The 26,826-nt window shown below is 34.4% G+C and overlaps 3 protein-coding genes across 5 annotated transcripts; all 3 read left to right on the forward strand.

Annotated features, from left to right (window-relative positions):
• Positions 1-4,688: 4,688 nt before the first annotated feature.
• On the forward strand, positions 4,689-5,994 carry LOC112287368 (aldehyde oxidase GLOX). Its single transcript, XM_073536559.2, has 2 exons — positions 4,689-5,544; positions 5,854-5,994. The coding sequence occupies exon 1, from the start codon at positions 4,913-4,915 to the stop codon at positions 5,462-5,464; it is 552 nt and encodes a 183-aa protein (XP_073392660.2). The 5' UTR covers positions 4,689-4,912; the 3' UTR covers positions 5,465-5,544; positions 5,854-5,994.
• A 38-nt stretch (positions 5,995-6,032) lies between these two features.
• LOC112287300 (uncharacterized) lies at positions 6,033-12,007 on the forward strand. Of its 3 annotated transcripts, none has more exons than XM_024530189.3 (9): positions 6,033-8,413; positions 8,889-9,456; positions 9,649-9,704; positions 9,842-9,953; positions 10,050-10,154; positions 10,264-10,368; positions 10,510-10,677; positions 10,850-11,089; positions 11,248-12,007. In XM_024530189.3, exons 2-9 carry the CDS (start codon positions 9,010-9,012, stop codon positions 11,482-11,484), a joined length of 1,470 nt encoding a protein of 489 aa, XP_024385957.1. In that variant the 5' UTR covers positions 6,033-8,413; positions 8,889-9,009; the 3' UTR covers positions 11,485-12,007. The 3 variants fall into 3 exon arrangements, with proteins under 3 accessions (XP_024385957.1, XP_024385954.1, XP_073392799.1); XM_024530186.3 differs by having other exon boundaries at positions 8,895-9,456; XM_073536698.2 differs by having other exon boundaries at positions 9,008-9,456.
• Positions 12,008-13,186: 1,179 nt separating this feature from the next.
• On the forward strand, positions 13,187-17,061 carry LOC112287299 (hexokinase-1). Its single transcript, XM_024530184.3, has 9 exons — positions 13,187-14,207; positions 14,614-14,764; positions 14,890-15,081; positions 15,344-15,418; positions 15,670-15,828; positions 15,971-16,069; positions 16,182-16,312; positions 16,426-16,507; positions 16,619-17,061. Exons 1-9 carry the CDS (start codon positions 13,870-13,872, stop codon positions 16,958-16,960), a joined length of 1,569 nt encoding a protein of 522 aa, XP_024385952.1. The 5' UTR covers positions 13,187-13,869; the 3' UTR covers positions 16,961-17,061.
• Positions 17,062-26,826: the final 9,765 nt, after the last annotated feature.

Here is a 26,826-nt window from a genome sequence, read left to right on the forward strand (position 1 = left end):
CTAACATCTTTTCTAATACCAATAAAATAGGGCTAGACTATCTCAAAAATCCCAGATCCTTCTAATCCACAATAACATAAGGCCTCATCACAAAATAAGACAAAATAAACCAAAACAAAAGTGAACGAAACTAAACAGAATAAGACATGAAAGACAAAACTAAGCAAAAATAAAAAAAGAAAAAAACAAAACAAATTTGAATAGAAAGATGCAAAATCAAACTTTACTAAGAAAAAGGGTTCGAAGCCATATCTAATTAAATGCTTAAAAAGGCCATAGCCAATCCTATTTATACCTTGTTCTACTACCTTGGACTTTTTAGAATGTTCCTAAGCGATAGGCCCCACCTAGATAACTACCTTAATTTATTTTTCTAAAAGGTTTTATGATGGGCCGCACTTAGATAACCACCCTAAAGATTTTTTAGAGGGTTCCATCGTAGATCCTACTTGGTCCACTAACCTAACCTCAATTCTAAAAACTTCTATGGTTTTAACTATCTTTATAATTAATTTATCTATATCCTATTATACTCTTATTTCAAAACCTAGATATTTTCTAATTATATTTTTAGATTAATAAAAAAAAATTATACACTTAGCACACTTAATTAATTAATCATTGTCAAATTTTGAACTATAAATGTGATACTAATTATATGAACTAGCTAAGAATACTAGTCCTAATTGTATTGCATAAAGTCCAAGTCACCGATACATACCTTGATTTTAAATAATAATTTCAATGTCATTTCAAATCCTATGAAAAAAAAATTATACCTTTGAAATGAACTTGAAACTAAGTCATGAATTCCAATTGCAAATCTTCAAATAAATCCCTATTTTTCTCTAGACAGTTGTTTTAGTGGCTAGAGGTCTGATTTCAATCATGTTCTTCAAATGGTTAGTCCTTGGATATCAATCCAACCTATTCTAGGAGTTTTTTAGCCCAATCCTATCTTGAACTTAACCTTAGTATCAATAATATTAATTATTTATCTCTTCTATCCTAATTTTATCAATTCATGGCCTTTTTAAGGTAGTAAAAGAAATTCTACAGTCTAGAAGATAAAATTATTAATCAACCTTTAATCTCCTAGCTATTAAGATAAGAAAATAAACTAAGAGGCTTTTATAAAATCCATGTTTAAATATCTTGAAATATTATTAAATTAAGATGATTAAATATTAATTAAAATTAATTTTTGATTATATTTTTATCATATAATTGTGTTATAACATAATAATGTCATAGTAACGTTGTTATATGGCATGATTTTCTATCTAAAAATATACTAGGTACTTAGTTTTAGAGGATTTAGCTTTAATTTATTAGCCGAGCTCCAATAATTGATTTATTTTTAATATAGAGGGCAAATAAAGGCAACAATTAGAAAAGAAATGCTACTATTAAAGAAATTTTATATTTAATAAGATTTATATTCAAGGCTTTTTAGAAAATCTTAAAATTTTCTAACATCCTTTGCTATACCAAATCGTAATTAATTATTTGCCGATAAGTTAGATTTTCAATATGTTCAAAGAAAATCCATAATCTCCTTTTAAAATTTCATATTTATATCATAATTTTATCATAGCTTCATGTATCCATCTTTAATATATATATATATATATATATATATAGAAAGATTTGACTCCCAAAAATCCCTTTAATTTGCATAAAATGCCTAAATTATAGTAGAACTTAGTTAAAACATTTTTCTTCGACAAAGAATTTTTTTTCATCAAACTTTAGAATTTCATATCTCTTGATCTATTTTTTTTAACTTTTATCATATTTTCTATATAATTTAGTAAATATTCTAAATATTTATCTTAAAAAATAAATCCTATATCTATTGCCAATTATTTGGCATCTTAGAATTCCTAGCAAGTATTCTAAACCCTAATTTATAAGCACCCAAGAACTATTTTTGTCATATCTCAAAAATTCCAAATTCAAATCCCATAAAATTTTGTATGTAGCTTTACAATACAATAATATATATTTTAAAAAAAAATAGCCAAAGATTCGTATAAATATCCAAGTTATGGCTAGAATCGAATCTCTCATAAAATGATTCAGTAAAACAACCTCCATTTAAAAGAATTAAGTTTAAGTAGTTATTTCTCCTCTAAATCAACTTTAAATTCTTTATATTCTTTATGCAAAATGTAGCCTTTTAAACCAACTTTTCAATTACATTATCTGATCCTTAAAAGCTCTTCATACACATGGACTATAGTCCAAAGAGTGACAAAAGGAACAAAATCAATATCTTAACTTTGAGTGTGTATATCTCTTTTACAAAAACTTAAAAAAGTAACCTTAATCCCTAATAAGGCCTCAAGCAGCATCCTTGAAGTCTTGGGTATGACTTTTGGCCAATAAAAATAGGGATTTTCATTAACCATCTTCATTCTTCTAAAAAGTTAGCATAATTATTCTTTTTTATACAAAAATCCTTTTCTAATCTTTTTTCTAATAAATTTTACATTGTATATACTTTAAACACCAAATAAAGAAACAAAATAAGATTTCAAGAGTCACCAATGTCTTAAAGAGGTGGCTCTAAATATATAAAAACTACTATCAACATAAAATCAACCTCAATAATAGTCCTTTTAAACTAACTATTTTAAAGTAATAATCCAATTACATTTTGTAACCAACTAAAATCTAATAACATTGCTCTCACAAAATTATAGTAAATTATATATTAAATAAATATATGCATTGTTTTCACATAGTAGCCAAATCACAATATGATAATATTAATTGTATGAGTTTTTTATCTTAATAATGAGAGCTACATCTAGGATTTCTTCCAACCATTGCTATATTATGTATGTTCTTGCTTTAAAATGCACCAAATACCTAGCTGTGAAAGATAAGTAGAAATACAGCAACAATCCTACCAAGTCTAATAGAATCTCAAATAAATTTTAAATAAACCTTAATAATCCTAATTAAACTTTGATTAATTTGATATAAATTTAAAAGAAGTTATAAAAGAAACACAAAGAAGTCCTAAACTAATTTCAAAGAAAAATAACAAGAAATTATTAAAAAAAACATTAAAATAAACCTTTAAAAAAAATCTTTTAAAAATATAAAAATATAAAAATATATTAAAAATATCTAATTAAATTATAATTTAATCCTAATTAAAATCCTAATGAATCTTAACCAAATCTTAGGCCAAATACTAATTGAAATCCTAATTGAATCTTAATCAAATCTTAGATCAAATTTTAATTAAAATTCTAATTAAATCTTAATAAAATCTCAAATAAAATCTTTATAAAATAATAATAAATTCTAAATCCTAAATAAATCCTAAACCAAAGTCTAAGCAAATTTTAATCAAATTCTTAACAAATCTTTTAGCAGATTGAAATCTCAACAATTAATGATGAAATCAATATTTCAAATTTATAAACATATTTTTATTTCTTAAACCCTCATCTCACCAAGAACATTACTAACTTTAAAATCCCTCAAAATCTCAATATTGATTCAAATGGCATGAAATCAACGCTTAAAAATCTTTCTTCCAATCTGCTCTCAAATTCCACTCTTTGATCTATAAAAGATCTTCAAAGTTATTGAATGGACATGATTTTGTATCTTCAGGTGTGATTTTGATCCTAGTTGACAACTTGCCCTCTTCAGTTATCAATTTTTGGTAATTTGAGGTAAATTTTGCTTTAACCTATTATAAACTTTTTTTAAAACATGCTTATATTAATCTTATCTCATTTACTTTGATTTGGCTCATTTATATTTCTACAAAGTAAATAGAAGTCCTTACTATAAAAGATAGCATTAAAACTAAATTATTTACTACCTTTCTATCATTTATCCTTATTTTTCTACTACATCTTTCTATTAGGCTCTTCTATAATAACACCCATGTTTTTATTCTTCACTATATAATCATGTTACCATATGACACCATTGCAATACAATCATGGTTTCTATCATGTGCATATGATTCCAAACTTCCTATAGATGTAGCAAAGTCTTCTCAAAGAATATTTGTGATACTAGTTTTTTAAAATGGCAATGGAGATAGTTGGATATGTGATGTATTATTACCCCTTTTTTTATGGTTTTTATGGTTTATTTTTTATTTTTTTAATCAATTTTAGGTCTCAAAGGATCTTGTGTACATGTTGTATGAATGTTGATATATCTTGTTGTTCTGTCATTTGCAAACACTCACATTGATTTTACACCATCATAGTATTTGAAATTATGTTAGTTTGGAACATAGTACTCAGAATTTTCCACGCTTTGCTCAGATCTGAAATATCTAAGATGTTGAATCTCAAATTTGGGGAGATTGATAGTTGGAGCATTGCTTTACCACGTCTCTTTCTCCTTCGATCCAAGTCTACTGCATTGGGGATTCAATTGTCTTTAACGGGTCGACAACCTCTTCTCTTTTCAGGTTTGCTGCTACTGAGTTTGTTGAAGGTATGGATTCTATTAGATTCCATAAATCTTGTTGTTTGAAGATGCTCTGTATTGTAACTACCCAGTACTTGCAGTTGATAAGAGAAGTTAGCATTGTTTCTTTGGAACAGACAAACTCAAATGAACTCCTTGTGCTTGATCAATTTGTAAGAGCAATAGATCAAGTGATTTGGGAGTTCTTTTCATGGCCGGGATGAACCAGTGAACATATTCTGAGCATGCTTGCCTCTCGTGTTTCGCATGTGTGCAGACTAACAGCGCCCAGTACGATAATCTGTACTCGTTCGTGCACCTACTCCCCAACAACGACCTCTTCATCTTCGCCAACAAGGATAGCATCCTATTCAACTGGCAAACCCACACCATTGTGAAAAACGTCCCCACCTTGGCCGGCGGGCCTCGCAACTATCCTTCGGCCGGGAGCTCTGTCATGCTGCCACTCACGGCCGCCGACAACTACGAAGGCGTGGAGGTGCTGGTGTGCGGAGGAGCCGCGGAGGGAGCGTACAACAACCCAACTGCACAGTATGACGCCCTCAACACGTGCGGACGCATAAACCCTCTGGCCGGGACGCCAAGATGGGCGACGGAAACCATGCCCCAGCGGCGCACCATGGGTGACATGATCCTGGTCCCCACGGGTGGCGTGATCATCATCAACGGCGCCAGCAAGGGATCGCAGGGATGGGGCTTTGCCAGCGACCTCGTGTGTACGCCGGTGCTGTACAGCCCGAGAGCAGCCGTTGGGCGATGCCTCCAGACGCTGGCTGGGTCGGGCATCCCCCGCATGTGCAACTCCACCGCCAATCTGCTGGCGGACGGGCGCATTCTGGTGGCTGGCAGCAGCACCCACTGGTTCAACACTGTTAACGGCGAGTTCCCCACGGAGCTCACGATCGACCTCCTTATTTGGGCGGCGACAGGCCTGAGCTGGCCGTGGGCGGAGCGCTCGGGTACGGCGATGCATTCACGGCCACCGTGACCTATGGCGGGAACTTGAACTGCGGCAACATCGACCTCATGCTGGTCAGCGCACCTTTCGTTACGCACTCGTATGCCATGGTACGTGGTGCTCCGCGATTGTAAACCCCCAATGTGACCTCATGGCGGGCCTCGACGGATGGTCATGCAGTTTAAGGCGTGCCTGTTGCTCAATTCGTTAATGTCAGCGTGGGTGTGTGGGTGCGCGCTTGTGTGGGCGGGTTCATTAATGCAAGTTTGATGGAATTGGTGGCGAGCGGGTTGAGGCATTGCGCATGGAGTTGCTTAAGAGTGGGAGTGAAGAAAGGGGTGAGTCGGGATGGTGGGGGTCCGGATTGTGAGGTTGCTAGCGGTTAGCTGAATCTGACAAGGTTGTGCGTGGCGGTGCAGGGCCAGAGATTGCTGTGGTTGGGAGTGACGGCTCCAGCGGCCGCAGGTGCGGGCAAGTATACGGTGGATGCAACGGCACCGCCGAGCTCCACCATTGCGCCCGCAGGGTACTACATGTTATTCGCGGTTGCAAATGGCGTGCCCAGTTATGTCAGCTGGGGGATGGTGGGTCAAGAGTAGGCGAGAATGATTCACAGTCTTGGACAGCGCAGTAGCATCAGCTGCTGCAAAGTTGGGAAGGGAGAGCGGAAGGTGTGCGCACCGTTGGGGTGAAGCTGATGTGCGTGTGAGGCCGAGTGCACCCGGCGCCGTGAGTGAGGGATAGGTGCATTGCTGCGATCCGAGGAAGCAACACGAAGGAGTTGGATCTGAGGAAGTGGCGACGCTATAGATGTGAATGTAGGAAGTTGGGGCACTCAGTGTTTAGGGAGTGGCCGGTGTGAATAATTGGCATTGGATTCGTGAATCAGGCTGAGATGCGGAGTAGCGTGGATTTTAAGGGTAGTGAGTAGAATTGGACTGCGGAGCATTTTACGGGCGTTTTTATCATTTGGTGTTGCTTGGCAGGAAGCTGTTTGGAATGGGCCCATGAGGGTGGCCTATCAGTTGAGGTAGGGATTGAACGAAATGATTGAGATTTAAGAAAATCCGAGTGTTGGAGCACTGCAATGTTTCAGTAGTTGGTATCGGATTACTATGCATCAATGGTTTTGATGGGATTATAATGCTGCATTGATTGATATGGAATTGCAACGCTTCACTAGTTGGTATGAGCTTGGTTAATGAATAATTGTAGAGCGGAACAGAGAACACGACTGTGCCGAGTTGTTTTGTGTTAGTGAAAAGATGCTCTTGGGTTGGGAGTTTTTGCACCCCGTCAAGGAGATGGAGGCTTCCCTTTCTTACTGGATTGAGAGAGACCACAGGGTTCTAGTAGCTCCACACGCCATGGACGGTCTGGTTGGTAGGGTTATGGACAATTCTACTTTTGGATGGCGATGGTGAGACAATGTTATTTTCTTTATATTTCAATGGAATGCTTGGAGTGAGAGCCTGTCGGTGGGTGTGTTGGTTAGAAGGTTATTATTTCACAAAATGCTGAGATCTTTTAAACCGATGACTTTCTACCACACAACTACAATTTTGTTCTGAGTAGTGTTTCAAATTTAGGTTGAAAATAGTGTGTCAAGAAGACAAGACCGTTGTTGAGGTGAATGGTTTCTTACTTTTTGGTGTTTGATGTCGCTTTGGTATTGGTATTTCTTGACAAGGAGGTAGTATAGAAAGAGATATAGGAAGAAGCAATGCGAGGTTCATATCCTCTCCTCAATGGCTACATTGCGGAATAAACAAAAGATGAAACCCTAACGGAGTTTTGTAAGACATAGCCAGCAATCACCACCACCCTGTCCGCTACTTCCACTTGATCCGTAATCTTTACCCTTTCTATTCAATTTTCACTTGACCTTAGTTAACCCTTTAAACACCCTCTATAACACCAAACAGAACCGAAGTTCTGCAGCTCTTGTGAGGGATTGCGTTTAGAACTGTATCATTGGAAATCATGTCTCCAGCTTCGCTTCAATGAGACAAAATTAGGGCTATCAGTGATTCTACTCATTCAATGGTTTCCTGTCGTCCAGTTTGACCTGTTGTTCAGGATATCAGCGTCGAACCTTTGCTTCGAAGAGACACGGACAACAATGCTGTTAAGCAAATGCGTATTAGCAGTGCAAATGTATGGAATCGTATGGCGAACAAACGCTCCAACAGCTGCATCCTTTCCAGAATCTGAAGTCAGAAAGACCTTAAAGCAAAACCCTTGATTGAAATTGCCTCGCAAATGTACACCGACCTGAAGTTTCTGTCGAAATATGCGTCGGTCAAAGGAAACCAACCGGCTTGAGGAAAAGCCCGCGTGGCATGAAATGAGTCAACACTATAGCGTGACTTGTGACTAGGTTAAGGCTTTCAAGCCGAGGTGGACGCCACGTTCACTTGAAACGCGTGAGATCAAGACACCAGAATACCCAACCGCCGCCGAAGGTCGTTTCTCTCTGAGGCTTCACGTGAAAGTTGTAGAGTGGCAGCTGCTGGAACCTCTGCCCTGCTAGGGCTTTGTAGAATCACAGCAGAAGCGCCGTTGCTGTATCCGATGGGTTGTTAACCATGTCGTCGAAGCATGGCTGTATGCACTTGGCCTCATTTTGGGTATTTTGTGAGCAGATAAATCAGAATATGGGTCTCTTCATGAGCTTCAGCGGCATGCATAAGAACCTCGATCGAGAAAGAGAGTGCTGAGATTGAGGATGAGTAGGGGATGGAATTTTCGGATGTTGGGCTGAGACGAGGCCTTTCGGTGCCCGAGCGTACGACACTAATTCATAGTGTTGGCTATGTAGTGTACGAAGATTTGGCACTGAAAAATGGGAATACTTATACGACACGCCGTTGGAGACACCTCGTGGAGGGATAGCTGATTTTATGGATGTCCGCGTAGAGAGTTCCCATTCCAGTAATGGTGGCCGTGATGCTGTGTTGATATCGAAGGACACAATATGTAAGATTTATCTCTCTATTCAAGCCAATGTCAAAGCACGTACAATTAAACATATGAAGAAGATTCAGAAATGTGACTGCAGTTGCTTGAAGTTTCGCAAGATGCAATGTTTGGAGTCAGGTCTGAATTACATTGGAGGTTACTTGGACCGTAGCGTCTTTCGCTATTGATGCTTGTCGCTGTTGTATAGATGGCCACGCAAGCCTCTAGTCATATCTCGATGCGTTCTTTGAAATCCTTTCTGAGAATAATACGGGCCATGTGCATGATCCCCACGGCATGCGAGGTTGGGATGTATCTTGCGAAGAGGGCTGCACTAGTTGCTTGAAGTTTCGCAAGATGCAATGTTTGGAGGCAGGACTAGTGCAGCCCTCTTCGCGTAAATGATGTGGATAAATTTGGATATTGGATGGGTAGCTGCGTCACCGAAGCCCTTTAAATAAGACAGCAATCTGATAGACTGTGTGGAGACTAGTGTCAGGGTGATTAACCAAATTCGAGAAGGAAAGCTGGAAGAGTTCGACTACCTTCTGTCTAAAACAAGTGAGACTTTTGTCCGTGAATAAGTTGATTCGATTCAATCGGACTGAACAGAAATGGCAAGCTCCGACGGCATCCAAGGCAGCTTGCCACCATCTTTGTCAGGAATTCAGACCCCTCCAAACCAATCTTCCGGAAAACTGTCATCTGGATCTCCTGGCAGCGAGGATGAGCAAACGTTGTTTCAAAGGCAATTCTCGGAGATTAACCAGGACATCGATGTGGAGAAGGAAATAACGCAGTTTGTCAAGGAGTTGGATGCAAATGAGGGCAGGGAGGAGTTTGTGTTTACCACCAAAACATCCCAGTATGATGGGGAAGGTAGTGGCCAGTACCCAAAGAATTTGTTGTCAGCGCCCGGAATGAGCAGTGAATCTGATACAGAGGATCACACGCCCGCGTCGGCAAGCAACCACATTGTCGACAATGTCTCCTCCCTCAAGATGACTTACTATGCTTTCAAAGAGACGACAGGCCAGAAGAGTGGCATCCCTGTCTCATTGGTATGTGCTGTGCTGAACAACCTAAGACTCTGATGGACTGGAAAATTATTCGTGGAACCATTCGCAGAGATCAATCTTGCACAGTGCATTGTTTTCAAATTGTAAACGCAACATTTAGCATCAGGTATGTCGCTGAATTTCAACTCACAATAACTATGAGAACTCCTGATGCCATGGATCATGTTTGTGCAGCTAGCTGCGCATCTTGAAAGAAAAGAATCTCGTTACCCTTCATTCCTAGGATCTCGGTACAGAATATAAAGCTTATCTCAAGTAAAAGTAATTTTTCCGGCATTGTAAAACTGCGATTGTGCTGAGAAAATTTAAGCGTTGCTGATAACAATTGAATTCTGATGGGCATGTTAGAATGGTGTTCACACTGCAGAAGTAGCGTGAACATGACGGGAAACACTTCAACTGGAACGTTTAGAACAATGCAAAGGAGTCCCAGTAGGAGGACTTCCATGGAGATTACTTATCCTGCCCTCTCTCCCCAGGTACAGTGCATCACAATAGTAGCATGTGTTTGGATACATGCATCGTGAAGAGTTGAGCAGTGGTTTAAACCGCGATGTTGCCAAATTGGTGTAAAGGTGATGGAGGTTATCGACACCCTTGAATCTCACAAGAAGAAAGCCGAGAATGAAGGCAATTACATGGTAGCACGAGCTGCTGCTCAACGCCTTAACGGTGTCAAGGTATTCTAGAATAAAACTCATTCACCATCTACACCTTGTATGTTGGAGATACAGTTGTAATGCAGCCCCTTCAGAATCGTCATCTTGGTACGATTGCATCTGTTTGTAGGTGTTGGAAGACAACAAGAGGAAATCGCTCATGCTCCAAAGACATGGAAAAGAAAGAGAGGAATCCGAAAGAACATACAAACAAGAAACGGCTGAGAGGAACCGGGTATGTTATTTGAGATTTGTTGGAGACTTGACTGTGCCGGGTTTGTGTTCCAAAGGAATTGTGTAAACGAAGAGCAGCGTGAGATTGGCTTACGTGTAGTTTGCGATTCATTTGTGAGTTACTCTATTTCTGCTTGAGCAGCTCTGGGATGAGAAGTTGCATGAGTTCCACAAAGCTGTCGTAGAACACGCTGCAAAGTTGAAACGGCAACAAATTGGTGTTTTACAAGCCTTTAGACAACGAATGGCCAACAAAACCCCCACCAAACCTCAGTGGTCTCGGGAGCTTCTCAAACACAGGAAAGTGCAGGTAATACATGTCAAGTGGAACGTCACCAGTTTGTACGCAACTTGTGGATTCCAATTCAATGTTCTTCCGTCAATCCAAACTGGAGATATCAGAGTGTTCGACTCATCCTCGACTGTTGTTGTTGGTCATATAACCAAAGATGAAGTGATTTTTCTATGGCATGCTTGTGTAGACCTTTCTTGGGAAACAAGGAAAATATTTAGAGGCAGATGAAGTTAAACGTATTGCAGATAGGATGGAGCACACAGAGCTACAAGCCACACTTTCTGCGTACGCAGCCGAGGTAGCGCTGAAAGAACAAGCTCTTCGAAACAAGCAACAAAATGAGATGGAGGTATTGTTGCAACGGGCTGCTCAAGGGCGCGATGAACTTCGAAAGACGAGAAACATGGATCTCGACAGATGCACTCAGGTCGGATGCCTTGCTCCATTGTCACCGTAGCATCTAGTATTCCATGCAGAATACGACAATGCCGATGGATCCGTACACATCAATATCGAAGGAACTAACTCTTGTATACATTCCCTGACTCATAAGTTCTAACAGCAATTTGACTATTGACACTGCAGAGGCACAAGAATATTGTGAGAGAATTAAAAAACTTGCAAAAACAAGAACAATTGAGATTTGAACAGATTTTTGGGAAGCGGGTTAGTGAATTCAAGAGAAGCGGCGGAAGTCTTCAGTTACTCTCCGAAACTCTGAGTGGTTTGGACGCTTTGATGCTGCCAGGAATTGAAGCCCCTTGTCCTGAACGAGACGAGGTTGCGTCCTCGTGTAGTAGTGATTTACATGGTTCAGGTTGATGTAATGCCTCTAATTAATTTTGTGACTAATGTTCGACTCTTAGTATGGTGTCTCCGTTGTGCAGCCCTGATGCAAAATCTTTTGCACTTGAAAAGATCCCGATGTCTTTTGGGTGCTTTTGGAATTGTAGTTATTCCAATCATGTATATTACATGCACATTCAACAAGTCCAAAATGTCGTGTTGATTGCATTGGCTTACAAGAATGCAATCCCTTGCTCTGCCTTCCTTCTGGACTCCTATGTGTTTTGGGTTTTTCATTTCATTTTTATATCTTCAGAGTTTCATGGATATAAAAATCTTCAGAGGTAGATTTTATTTGCATGTATAGAGGAGCGAGAAAGGTTGAAATCGGTTTTTAAACAGTAATAAACAGTAGATTTCAAAATATTAAGCTCACTTTGTATATCTAATTTTTTATATTTGAATTTTTTTGTACATGATTATATTTTAAACATAGAAAAGTGAATTTTTATTGTAACAATGTGGTCCAAATATAACCAATTTAATTACAAAATTCTTCAGATAATTGGATTAATAAATAATTATCAAAAAGTTTAATGTGGATAATTTTGGTGTAACTTTAACATCTTGTGTTCGATTCATTTGTTCTATAGATAAAAAAAATAGAGATTACATGCAATAATTTACCAAATTGGTTGTATTTAAATTTTATTGTAGACACCAAATACTTTCCTTGTGATCATGATTGCTACAAAAAAAAAATTCAAATCAGATTTCTATCTTTTTTATTAATGTATGTACCAATAGCTATTAGCTTTTGAATTAATAAAAATTTCTCACTATATTAAAAATAAAAAGAAAAACATTATGGATGATACATAAATTACAAAGAAAGTCTATTATGCTAAAATTCAAACTAGTTATATAAATTAAGTTCAAGCTATGTAACCAAATTAGAGGTTTTAATCTTTATTTATTTTGATTTTAATAAATATGCATGTTTAATTGATGGATTGAATATAACTATTTAATCTAACTAACTCAACGAAGCATGATAACAATCATCATATAACCTTGAGTTTTCACATGCATCCAAACACATCAATCACATCACATCAGCAACATTCTACCGCCAGGAAGAATATCTTGGGGGTTTGAAAAGGTTGCACAAAGTTGAGACGACAGTGCAAAATCAAAGATTACCATTCAAAGAGAGATTACGAGGATCCCTGAGAAAAAGGGTGGGGAAGTTTGAAAGGAAGGAACAAAGCGCGAAATGTAAAAACGACGTGTTGATAATTTTGAAAGATAATCCCGCCACAACAGTACGTGCAAAAAGCCAAGGAAGGATATAAGGAGGGCCGTAGGGTACACGAAATCAGTAGCAGCAGGGATGAGGTAGGGGAGGAGAAATGGGGAAGAGAGGGCTGATAGAGTGGAAGAGGAGGAGGAGGAAATGGGGAGAGAGGCAGGGGAGATTGAACAAGACTTGATTAGTATTTATAATGTGTATGTTAGAAGCTTACAAATGGCACTCGTTAAATGTTACATTACTTCTGCTTTGTGATGAGATTGATATGTGAAATTAGAAGCGGCAAGCAGAGCGGACAAGCACCGGCACCGGAACCATCGTTTTGTAGTCTTAACGACTCCTCGAATAGGGCTTCGGAGGTCATCAACTCGTGGAGTGCCTCCTCCATGTAGGCCTGGTAAGGACCGAACAGACCTCCATCGATTGCATTCACAGTCTTCGTCTTCTATGAATGAGTTTTATTCTAGAATACCTTGACACCGTTAAGCGTTGAGCAGCAGCTCGTGCTACCATGTAATTGCCTTCATTCTCGGCTTTCTTCTTGTGAGATTCAAGGGTGTTGACAACCTCAACACCAACTTGGCAACGTCGTCCTGAAGAACATGTGCTTCATGACATGAAAGATTTCTTGGGAGTTCACAAGGCTGCAAGGAGAGAGAAAAACCAAACGAGGCTGAGTCTCTCCAAATGCGATCGGGGGAAAAGCTACTGAAAAACTAAGGCAATTCAGCCATCCTCCTAATCACCGACAATTCCAATCACTGTCTTCTTCAACTTCTAATTCTACTAAGAGATTACTATGACATCTTTTTCATCGTCCGCCCCGTTCGCCTCCACATCGATCTTATCGTCCTCGCCCTTAAGGCGAACCCCCAAGAAGAAATCTATGCCCCTGCGAAGCTCCGTCTGTCGCTACTCCCTTCGCCTCGCCCACCCGCCTGCGTGCCTGTAGCTCTAGATTCCTCGGATCTGGCCCATTACATTGCGCCTCTGACTTCGCAGCTGCAGCGGGCGTTGGTCTTGTTCAGTTCGTCGGGTGGAGTCTCGCGGAGTTTCCTCGGTTGAGCTGTTGTCCGCCGTGTTTTGGGCTATTCGTGTGAGTGTTTGGGATGAGAGCAATGGCGATCGGGTCGGTGCTGGGTTGTGTCGGGTTGCAGTTCTCCGCAGTGCCGACGTTTCATGGATCGGGGGTGGCGAGTCCGAAGATGAGGACGCAATGCAGAGCTTGGCGGAGAACTATGTCCATGTCGGTTCAGCAGCCGTCGAAACGGGTCCAGCGTGCAGAGACGTTGCTGCATGACTTCCGTCGGTCGTCCGCCACTCCCCTTCCTCTTCTGCACCTGGTGGCGGATGCTCTCGTGCACGAGATGTACGCTGGATTGGTCTCAGAAGGGGGGAGTGATCAGCTGAAGATGCTCCCAACGTACGTCGAGGAGTTGCCTTCTGGGTGCGTTGATTCTCCAATACCCTCGCTTCGTCGATTGCCCTTTCGTTGCGGTGGATGAGTCCGTTCCTGAGACCTCGATGCGCTCTGTTGCGGGAACAGGCACGCACTGCTTCGGAGTCTGTTTCTCTTTTCGTTGTGGCTTCGTCAATCAACATTCTGCCGCCAGGTTCAGGCGCCAAGTGTAAGAGTGGGAGATTGTGCGGACCAATTTGTAGACACTCCCACCCTCCTTACCACACAAAAACAGACTGCGTAGTTTGATTGAGCATGAATTACTGGGTTGGGAATGGTGTGCCAACACCGCAACACGAGGAACTTTGGGACAAGAGACCGTTCATCCCTTCCTGACGACGCTTGCTGCGGTTTTTTGACATTCTTGTGGATCTTTTTGAATCTTCGATTTCAGGAGTGAAAAGGGGCTGTTCTACGCCGTGGACTTGGGCGGGACAAACTTTCGCGTTCTAAGGGTGCAATTAGGCGGCCACACTGGTGAGATTTTGAGTCAGGAGTTCAAGGAGGTGGCCATACCTCCAGAGCTCATGGTGGGCACCGGCAAGGTGAAGCTTTAAACTCTAAAACATCTATTTCTAGAGTAGCATTCGGTAGAGGAATGTCCCATCGATTCTGAGGCGTTTTGAGAAGGGGGCGGATCAATATCTGATGGCGTTACATGGTGCAACAGGATCTTTTCGACTTCATTGCGGGTACGCTCGCGTCATTTGTCGACACCGAAGACGAGTCATTGAAAGCCCACTTTGCTCAGTCGGGCAAAGTCAGGGAATCCGGCTTCGCGTTCTCCTTTCCTGTTCGCCAGACGTCTGTCAAATCCGGCATTGTCATCCACTGGACCAAGGGCTTCAAAGTTGACGATGCGGTACGCTGCACGAGCAGGCCTTCATTCCCACGATTGTGCGCTTTCGCAGCGTTTCGTCGCATTCGATGAATGTTGGAGGGATCGATATTTGCATGTTTTTGCAACCATTTCCAAACGTGTGATCCGGTTTGTCGATTCGTTTATTTTCCATCTTCCGTCCGTGCTTGCGGATTTTGTGGACCAACTGCCGCGGAAGCTTGTGATCTGCGAAAGGATGCTCTTTCATATGGTTGGATTGACGGAGGGATTGGTTTTCTTGCAGGTGGGCAAAGATATCGTGAAACAGTTCCAGGATGCAATCAGCAGGAGTGGTCATCAGATTGCGATTTCAGCCCTGGTACCACCTCCTAACGTTTCCGCCGTTTACACAGAAAAAAGCTCATCAGATGTCCACGTTCTTAGTGTTCGATATTGAACTGTTACACACCGTTGTGGTGGTTGAGTTCAACTGCGAACAGGTTGGTCCCCATGTGCTTTGGTTCCCTGCTTTCGATTCCGAAGACCGTCATCAGTTGTCTTTCAGCTTTACCAGCGTCTCGTTTCAGGTTTAGCTTCATGTCGACCGAAACTGAAGGGGCTCTTCCGCAGGTGAACGACACCGTCGGTACCTTGGCCGGAGGCAGGTTCAACTTTGAGGAGGAGACCATGATTGGCTGCATCATTGGGACAGGCACGAACGCGTGCTACGTGGAACGTGCTGATAGTGTTCAAAAGTGGGCGGATCCACTGCCGAAATCAGGACAGATGGTAACCGCATCGCTTCAATGCTCAGTTTAGTGGATGCCTCAGTAGAACTTCAATCCACACAGATGCATTGAACTGCGTGGATCATCCGTGAGGTGGCCCTATGCGGGAAACATTTCTGACAGTCTGGTGAAACATGTCGCAGGTGATCAACATGGAATGGGGTAATTTTCATTCACCCTTCCTGCCACGCACATTTGCTGACGACATTGTTGACAAAGACAGCGTAAACCCTGGAGACCAGGTGCGAACTTTTACCAAACAGTTGAAGTGAGTGCACATGAGAGTTGTTTCACTCGGTGCCCATCATACATCCAAGAGCTGAATCCTTGGGTCCCTCTAATCTCCATGTGCAGTGGTTTGAGAAAATGATATCTGGGATGTACCTTGGCGAGATCGTGCGTCTCGTGCTTGCGAGGATGGCTGAAGAAGCGCAGTTGTTTGGTGGCAGCCCCCCCGCCAAGCTGTTGGAGAAACTCAGCCTCGGGTGATTGTTCCCTCTTCTTGCAACCTTTTGAAATCCTTCATCAAATCCTTCATCACATGGATCACATGTTCCTCAGGACGAAACACTTATCCCATCACGCATTGTTCTTGCAGCACCCCACATGTTTCGAAGATGCATGCTGACGCTTCACCGGATTTGCAAGTCGTTGCCGAAGTTCTGGAGGACGTCTACGGGGTGTGTGACCACTAACTCTCCTGGACCTAAAACTCGTTACAATCTGACACACTCCGAGAAATCGTAACACTAATTGCAGTGGTACCAATGCATTGGACTTCGTCTGCGCAGATCGAAACCACCACGCTCGAGGAGAGGAAGATTGTACGCGAGGTGTGTGACATCTTGGGCAAACGAGGAGGAAGGCTAGCTGCAGCAGGTCTTTACGGCATACTGAAGAAGATAGGCAGAACGGAGAGATCTCAGAACGGATTCCAACAAAAGAAGAAGACGGTGATTGCAATGGACGGAGGTCTGTTCGAGCATCACGAGCCTTACCGGGCCTACATGGAGGAGGCACTCCACGAGTTGATGGGCTCCGAAGCCCTTTACGAGGTGTCTTTAAGGCTGCAAAACGATGGGTCCGGTGTAGGTGCTGCGTTGCTTGCTGCTTCCCATTCACAATTTAAATAGATCACGTAGTAGTCATGTAACATTAAAGATTTTCTTTTTTTAGCTTTAGCATACACATTGTAAATACTCATCAAGTCTTGTTCAACCTGCCTTTGGAGATACTCAAGTGGTCTGTATGGATTGAATTGGCTTTTCAACTTGGTGATAGAACATCGTTGATGTTCATGAGGTTTGTCTTGGTTGGTTTGCTTTTTAACTTGGTTGATTGCATGCAATTCCTCTAGCAGATATGATCTTTATGACTAGGGTCGGTTGAGAAAGCTAGGTAAGTTAGTTGCATCTAGTTTATATGTTTTAGCTATTGTTGAGTATTTGTAAACAAATTACAAAAGTTCATGATTATGATGATTTGGAAAATACATGTTTTTATTATTATTTTTTTTGAATCACTGTTTGTTTGTTTTTTTTTGTATTTGTTTTTTGTTTTGTAGATTTTAGAATCTATTAAATGGTTCAAGGTTTTTATTTTTTATTTTTTATTTTATTTATATTTTTACATGTTAGAGCAAACAGTTTTAGAATTTTGTTGTGCTTATTGTGAAATAGATATTGTAAGGATTTGTTTGAATGATGACTAGTTTTTATTAGTTTTTTATATTGGTGAAGTTTATTTTACATGACACAATAGTATTATTATTGTGCATTTTTTTTTTTTTTTTTTTTTTTGTTCTTCTTTTGGCAGTAATAATTCTCACCCAAATCTATAACAAATATATTTAAGCTCTTAGTTTTTTAATTAACATGAGTGATTTTAGTTCCTATTTCTTGTCCAATTGTGATCATTCAAATCTTGTTACTTAAAAAAAGGTCTATTTAGTGACAAAATGAGATTTATTATGTGCATCTTATTATCTAGTTACAATCTAACATACTTGGATGTTTTGATAATCAAAGAATCATCTTAAGAGTTTTTAGTTGTATTGCTATATTTATCTTTATTACCTTTTCATGCATCTTTTAAGAAAGTAGTTTGGTTGTGTTTAAGTTGTCTTGGTGCTTTTGCAGTAAATGTATCATTTTATTAAAATCAATGACATAAATATAAATATATGTGTGTGTGTGTGTGTGTGTATGTATATTTTTTTAATTTTTAGAGAAAATTAATATTAATTTACCTGTTGGGATGAAATATCTGCTCCAGGTGGACTTTAACCTTTTTTGCTTTGGAAGCTGGAAACACTGCCAGCTCTCATTGCTCGAGTGGAGCCCTCTCACCATTCGCCACTGTTCGTCATAATGTTTTCTCCGCCCCTTCAATGCCCTGCTTTTTCCTCCATTTCATTCAATTATTCAGTCATGTTTGTTTGAAGTCATTTTTATTGCAGACGCAAATTTTAGTATTTTAGTGGATGATATTTGATAAAATTTCTTTATTTTATTATTATTATTATTATTATTATTTTTGAAAGAATATGAAGTGAAATCAAGTGTATTTTTTAGGTGAATTATAACATTAACATTAACCTTTTAAATTGGAGTTGCACATGTACTTGTTTGGAGAAAAATATTTATTTTGGTAGTGTTTATTTTACTAAACATGGAAAGGTTGCAGCTACAATTGCCACTACCATTACAGAGTCTTGTATGCTCGTAAATTACAATAAAAAGCTTCAATCTTAATTTAAGTTATGGAACTGAAGCAACATTTTGTATTTATGGTGTTTGTTTAAAGTAGGGATAAATTTTTAATCAATAAATTATATATTTTTTTATTTAAATGTATATATATACTATAAATTTATATTATTTTATTTATATATTTAATAATAGATTTTTTTAAAATGCGATAATTAACACACATTTTAAATAACTCATAGTTTAGTTGAGTGTTATTGTTGTGAATAAATGTCCTTTATGATACAATAAAACTAGTCTTCTGCATCAAATAGTAGAAAGTAAAATTGACCTATTAATTAACAAAGTGTAATAGTAAAAAAATTATTTTATAAAATACTTAGTATTTTTTGATAAAATACAATTAGAATATTTTGTTAGTATTTTATAGGAAAATGCACATATATACATATGAAAAATTTCTATTTGTTCTATAACATACTTTAATTATCAACTTATATGCATAGTTAAATATTATTTTTTAATTATACATAATTCTAATATTTTTAATTTTTAATACTTTTATCCATAAGTTATTAAGAAGTAATAAAGTAATAAAATTATATTTTTACCATTTTGTAAATTGTATATGAAAGTAAATTAAACTAAACATATGAGTTTTCTGAATATTATAAAATTTTAAAATTATTTTGACATCAATTTATATTTATATATATATACACATATATATATATATACAGTAAATAATCATTGAAAAAAATTAGATCTCAAAATAATGCCATAAATATGTAGTTAAACTTTAGTTGAATATTTTGTAAAGTAATACATACTTATTTGTTTATTTGAATGTCAAAATCATCTCTTAGTTTAGAATTTATTTATACATGTTAATTCTCTAATATTATCATATATTGAATAAGATTTGAAAAAATACATATAAATTATTATAATTTAAACTTCTATATGTATATATATATATATATATATATATATATAAGAAAAAATTAATAATTTATTAAGTATATGATTTAATTTATAATTTTTATATAATTATTAAAAAATAAAATTCTGAAATATATTAAAATAAAGTATAAATCTGACATCTTTTGAATAATAATGGTATTTAACATTGCTCTAGAATAATAAGTCAATATGTCAATTATTCAAAAAATACCTGTAGACTTATAAATCATAAGTAATTCTTAATATTCTTAAAGAAATCTAAACAAATCCTAATAAATCTCTTAATTTCTCAAAAAAAATCATTAATAAACCATAATTAATCTTCAATCAAATCTAATTAAAGTAGAATAGCTATTGCTAAAAATAAGAAAATTAGAGGCTCTTGAAATACAACTAGGGACAAAAAAAGAAAAAAAGAAAAAAAAAAAAAAAAAAAAAAAACATAGACAAGAATAAAGAAGGCTTTGCTATTGCTTCTATATATACTATCTAATTAAGAATTACATAGCAACATTTAGTAGGACCTTCAACACATATCCAACTTATGAAACATGTATCTAACTTAAAAGACAAGTATCTTATATGTGCAATACATTAGGAAGTAGAATCTTTTTTTACAAAAAAATAGTATTAGTACTTGCTAATTATATTACTTCTTTAATAATTATCAATAATTTTAAGATAATATTTTTTATAATACAATATTTTTATTATTATTATTCAATAACTATGTTATAATACAATATCATTCAATTAAATTTAATTACATAAAACACATCTCTAAAACAATTATATTTACAAATTTATACATTTATATGCCTTAAATTGCTACAAAGTACATAAAAAAAATTAATTTTAAATATTTTTTATTCTACAAAAAAACAAAGTCATTCTAAATAACCATAACTTTGCAAAGCTCTCACAAAGTTAGGATTTACTTAAATCATTCAAAACCAATGCTTAAAAAAAACCTATGAAGTTTGCTCTACAACCTTATTATCTTATCATTAGATAAAGACCAGACTTGCTATAGGCATGCAATTTTGTGCTTTAGAATTTCATTTTATTTCAAGTTTGTAACTAATTTCATTTAAGTATTAATCTAGGTTTTTTTAGATAATATTTATTAAAAGCTATTATTTACTTTTATCTATAGTTTCTTGTAATAATATTCCTTGTAATATATTTTATTTTTATTTTTATTTATAAACCTACAAAATAAATAGAAGTTATTTTTTATAAAAAGATAGCTGTAATAATAAATATATTTCTATCTCTTTATCTTTTATTTATAGTTTTTAAAATAATTTATTAATATATTTTTAATTAAGATCTTCTATAATATAATCTTTTTTTTTCCTTCATCTAATAGCCATGTTACAATACAATCTTAATGTACTTTAAGTAGGTGAAATTTAATAAAATTAGAAATTAATAATAAAACTTTTATATTTTCAAATTACAAATACTTTTGGCATATTAGTACTTTATATTAAGAAAGAAATTGACTTAGGCATTGTTGTCCTAAAGCTCCTATTGGCAAGCCTTGGTTATTTTGAAATGTAAGATTATTAGCATAAGTGACATGTTCATTAATGAAAGAAAACAACTTTCAAAATCTTCTTATTATTAGGGCACCAATACCTTGTATATATTGTTTATAATGGAATAAAGAGATTCAATTATTTTTAGTGCCATCATATAAATACTTTAAGTATCTTGTGACATGATTATTATACAAAAAAATTCAACTAATTTATTTTATTTTCTTACATCGATCTTGTATTATAAACTATACAATGTTTTATTATAATACAGCTAATAAATGAAAGAAAGAAAATAAAATTATATTATAGAAGATCTTATTTTAAAATATAGTAGAAAATTACTTAAGAATCATAGATAATAGTCAAGGAGGTAGTAAAATTAATAAGTGCTACTATTGCATTTTTATATAATAGATTTTTACTTACTTTGTAGGACCATAAGCTTTAAAATATATATATATATATATATATATATATATTAGAAAAATTGGTATCATAAAAATCTTAAGGTAGAAGTAAATAGTAGCTTCTAATAAAAATTACCTAAAAAAACTATATGACGATACTTGGAAAGAACCAGTTATGGATATGGATTAAAATTAATTTCCAAGGCACAAAACTACACACTTGTTGCAAATCTAGAATTTTTTTTGTTGATCAAAGAATAAGATCAAAGAGCAAACCTGTTGGAGTATGGTTGAGCATTGAATTTAAGTGATTTAGATTAATATTAAATTTTTAAGAATTTTTCAAAAAAAAAATATTTTCTTAGGATTTGTTAAGATTATATTATATTTTTAAAAAAATTTTGACTAATCTTTCATTAAGATTTTTAGAGAATATTTGAGATTTCATTAGAATTTTTTAAGACTTATTTAAGAATGTTTTGGAATTTATTTAAGAATTATTTATGATATTTTTATTATTTTTTTTATATTTTTTATGAATTATACAATATTTATTTAAATATTTATTTTAGATTTTTTAGAATATGATTAAGATTTAACTATAATTATTGAAATTTAATTAAAATTTATTGAAAATTTCATTAGAATTGCTAGATTATTTGTTTGTTGTAAATATAATTTACCTTCTACATCCAAATGTCCAATACGTTTTTAAGTTAGTTTTTACAAAACACAACAATAATTTCCAGGAGATGCTAAAATAGATAAAAATTAAAAATTTCTATGAATAATTTTACTTTAAGCTTTTTTTTAATCATTAATATATAAGAAGATTTTATTTTTTGACTAAACATCTAAAAACATAGGCTTTTATTTTATCTATCTTGACGAATTATTTCAGTACTTTCTTAAGTACAAAAGCAAAGATCTTTTGAATCACATTGTCATATTACATGAAGCCTTGCTTAAGAATGCACTGAGCATGTGGCTATGGAAGGTAGAAGAAATATTCTAATAATAAGATTCTAATTCTAATAGAATCCTAAATAACTCCAATTAAACCTTAAAAATATTCATCAAGCTTTAATCAATCCAATGAACTTCATAGATATTTCAAAAGAAGCATGAAGAAATCCTAAAGAAATTCAAAAGAAGTATTAAACTAAAATCTAAAATATATCTTAAATAAATTCCAACCAAATCTTACTTAAATTCTAGATATAATCCTAATAGTCCTTACTTAAATCCTAAATAAAATCTTAACTAAATCCTAAACAAATCCTAAATCCTAACCAATTCCTAAATCCTAAATCAACCCTTATCAAATTAACCTACCTTTGGAGCAATTAAGAACCTCAATATCTATCAATTATATTCTTGATATTACTTAAGAATTTATACACCTTTCAAAAATTAAGTTGGCAAAAAGCACATAAAATTTGAAGAAGATTAAACTTATTGAATAGAAGATCAACTCAAAATTCTGCTCAGGTGTTAGCTAGCCTTTTACTCCAATCTGAATGTTGAAATTCCAATGCCAATATCTCCTTCTTGAACTATTGAATTAATTCCAAAATACACTTAAATTATGGAAAATCAAGTCTAATATCTACATTAAAAAAAAAAAAAAAAAAAAAAAAAAATCATTTCAATCCAATCAATAAATTAATTAAGATCTTAAAAATACTCACTAACCTTCAAGTTCCAATTTCTAAGCCCTCAACCTACAAAAACCTTCACATACTTAGATCTAACATTTGATTGACCTCGAAATCTTCACACATACTAACAACTAGAATACTAATACTTTGCTCAAAATTCACTTATACATACACCAAAAAACTCAAAAAAACTTCAATTTTGTAACATAATTTTATTTTTTAAAATCTAATTCAACTTAGAACATTACTAACTTTGGAAATTTTTCAAAAACTAAATATTAACTTGATTGATATAAAACCAATGCTCAAGCATCTATTTGCCCATCTGCTCTCAAATTCCACTCTTTGATCTACCAAAGAACTTTGAAGTTGCCGTAGGTATGCAGTTTTGTGCCTCACGGTCTGATTTTGGCCTAGGTTGATAATTGGTCCTCTTTGGGTATCAATATATAGCAATTTTAGGTAATTTTTACTTAAACCTATTGACAACTCCCTTCTAAACATATCTATATCATTTACTTATCTCATTTATTTTGATTTTAAGCATTTATGCCCCTACAAAGTAAATAGAAGCTCCTTTCTCTGAAAGGCAGCATTAAGACTAAACTTTTTATTACCATCTTATCATTTTTCTTAATGTTGGTTTTTAGAGACACGACAATTTTTTTTTACAATGGTCAATTATGATCATAATCAACTTCTATGTGCTTTCTTATAACTTGGGTTCCAATTTTCTTAATGTGATTTTCAAAAACTTGTAATAAAGTAGTACAAACTTGAAATAGATCTTAAATTCAACCTTACAAGTATTCATTTAAGATGGAATGAGCTTCTTCTAATACATGCATGATATAAGAGCAAATAACACTTTGCTTAATTTATTAAAATGCATCTCAATTTTCTTGGGTACAAAAGCACTTTTTATAAGTTTCTAACACATTTTTGTTGATATATCAAAGATAAAAAAAAATACTCTCAAGTTATAAAAAAATATTTCAAGTCTTTGGATTATAATTTATTATTATTGTGATTATTTGTTAAGAAGAAAAAATTAAATCAAAAATTATAAATTATAAACATAATATTTTTTATTCTTTATGTGAAAAAGCTATTGCAATAGTAATATTTATATTAAAGCTTCTCATATTGAAAATATGGTACCTTTTTATCTTAAATATGTTTATTTTATATTTATAATTAATTATAAGATTAAAAAAATATTTCTTTATTAACTTGATGCAACCTAAGTGGCCATAAAATAAATATATTATCTCATTTAAATTACTATAATAATAATTAAAATGATATTTATCTTTTTTAAGGATATCAATAAGAAAAAAAAAAAAAAAAAAAAAAAAAAAAAAAAAACATTGATCTTGTGACTTAGCTTTATAGAGACACACTTCTTTGTTATATATTGTCTAGATAATTGCAAGCAAGTAAGTATTTTTTATTTATAAGAAAGTCAATATATATTTTGGAGCTACTCTAGCATCAAGCATGTATACAAAAAATATACTTTCATTTATTTAATGTCATCAAGAAAGTAAATTATTATTAACATCTATATACTTGGAATTATATTTTCCATTACAAGTTAAGATATGTCACTAATTACTAAACTTCAACCATCTCTCATATAATTCAAACAAATAGCTCATTAAGGACTACGTTTAAATGTTGCATTACATTGATGGCCTCTAATCTATTTTAAAAGAATTACTATTTGCTACAATAATACTTTGGTATAATAATAATAGCATCTAAGTGTAGCTTTATAAATGCATATCCTTACACATATGTAAAATAATTCATTACCTCAATAAGTTCTTTTTTAAGAATTTATAAGATTTTTTATTAAAAATAGTATTATTCTTCAAAAAAGAATTAATGATATTATCAACTCTCTTTTAATTAAAATCTAATGATTTTTATATTTAATCTTATAATTGACATGGACATACTTATTTATTCAATTAATTACTTATATAATTAGATAGAAATAGATAAATATAAATTAATTTTATAATATCTTTTAGAGAAGCTTCTTAGAAGCTTTATAGAAGTGATTTTGACTTAACAAGTATTCGTAATTAATTGATAGGTTAGAAACTTGGTCAACAAGTTAACCACGTACCACATATGATGATAGCTTGTGGAACAAGCTAACTATGTGAAGCACATATAGATAACTTGCCTTGCAAATTAAAACATATATCGAATAAAGTCAACACATGTTGTAGGTTCTATAGAAAATTGCCACATAGCTCCTAGTAAGAAAGTATATATGGAAGCAAGAGTGAAGCCTTTTTCACTCTTTTCAATGCCTTTCTAGTCCTTAGTCTTATTTTAAGACTTTCTAATCTTTTTGTCTTTGACAATAGCTATTTTAATTTAATATATTACTATCTTTGAGTGATTTATTAGTCTTTTTGAGTAACACAAGAGTGTATTGATAATTTCTTTCTTTGAGATTCATGTCCTTGATAATTGGACAAGACTGCTAACTTATTTTTCTTGTCTTGTTTTAGAAGTGACTAAATTTCTCCACTTCTATTATTATATTTTGAAGGTTGCAGACTACCTAATTTTAAACAAATAATTTAGTTTTTTAACATTAATTTTTTTAAAAGAAAATAAATTATTCTTCTTTGTAAAAAAATTATTTGATATTAGAAGTTATAAATTATCCTCTTTTAATTTAATTTTTTGAAGTTATATGAATTATTTTTAAAAAAAGATTATTGATTCTATTCTCAACAAAAATAAGTATAGATTTGTAATTATTACAGATTTTTAGAAGCTTATCAACACTCTAAGAGTAGAAATCTCATATATTTTTAATATAAATTATAAAATTAATATTCTTACATATATGAAAGAAGTCCAAAGTCTACACCAAAAAGTTGTGTAGTTGAAAGAAGCAAATACATCAACCTTACAATCAAATCCAAGAAGTCTTAATCTTATTTAATTCACATTGAAATGAAGATTTTGGTTGTAAGGCTAATCTATTTGCTTCTTTTAACTATAAGATATTTATTTAGGACCAAAAAATCACAAAGTCTTAACCTTGTTAGATTTAAGAGCCTTAACTTATTTTATAGACCAAGACTTTATCAAAAAATACGACATATTAAGATTTTAAAGATATTTTTTAAAAAAAAGATGTAAATATTCTTTCAAATCATCAATCCTATAATTTTTTTAATTAATTTTTAAAGAGCACAACCATCATTTGGATCAATCTATAGCTTACTACAAAATGAGTTGGCTACTTTAAAAGAATACATTGATGAGAACTTCGTTGAAAACTTCATATGCCATTCAAAAGTTTCAATAGGAGATCCTATCTTATTTGTGAAGAAAAAAGATGGATCTCTATAGATGTGTATAGTTTTTTAAGGATTTAATAAGATCACTATCAAAAATAAGTATTTTCTATCTCTAATTTTAGGATTTCTTGACCAACTCAATGAAGCAAAGATCTATACAAAAATCAATCTATGAAGAGCATACAATTTGGTTTCCATCAAAAAAAAAGATGAATAGAAGACTACTTTTCAAATTAAGTATGGAAATTTTGAATATAATGTAATGCCTTTTATATTCACAAATGCATTAGTTACTTTTCAACATCTCATGAATGATATTTTTTGTCAATTTCTATCAAAGAAAAGAATTTAATAAAAGTAAATAAATAAGTGGAACTT

This window comes from Physcomitrium patens, chromosome 10, assembly GCF_059467195.1.
Source record: "Physcomitrium patens ecotype Gransden chromosome 10, ASM5946719v1, whole genome shotgun sequence".
Taxonomy (NCBI): domain Eukaryota; kingdom Viridiplantae; phylum Streptophyta; class Bryopsida; order Funariales; family Funariaceae; genus Physcomitrium; species Physcomitrium patens.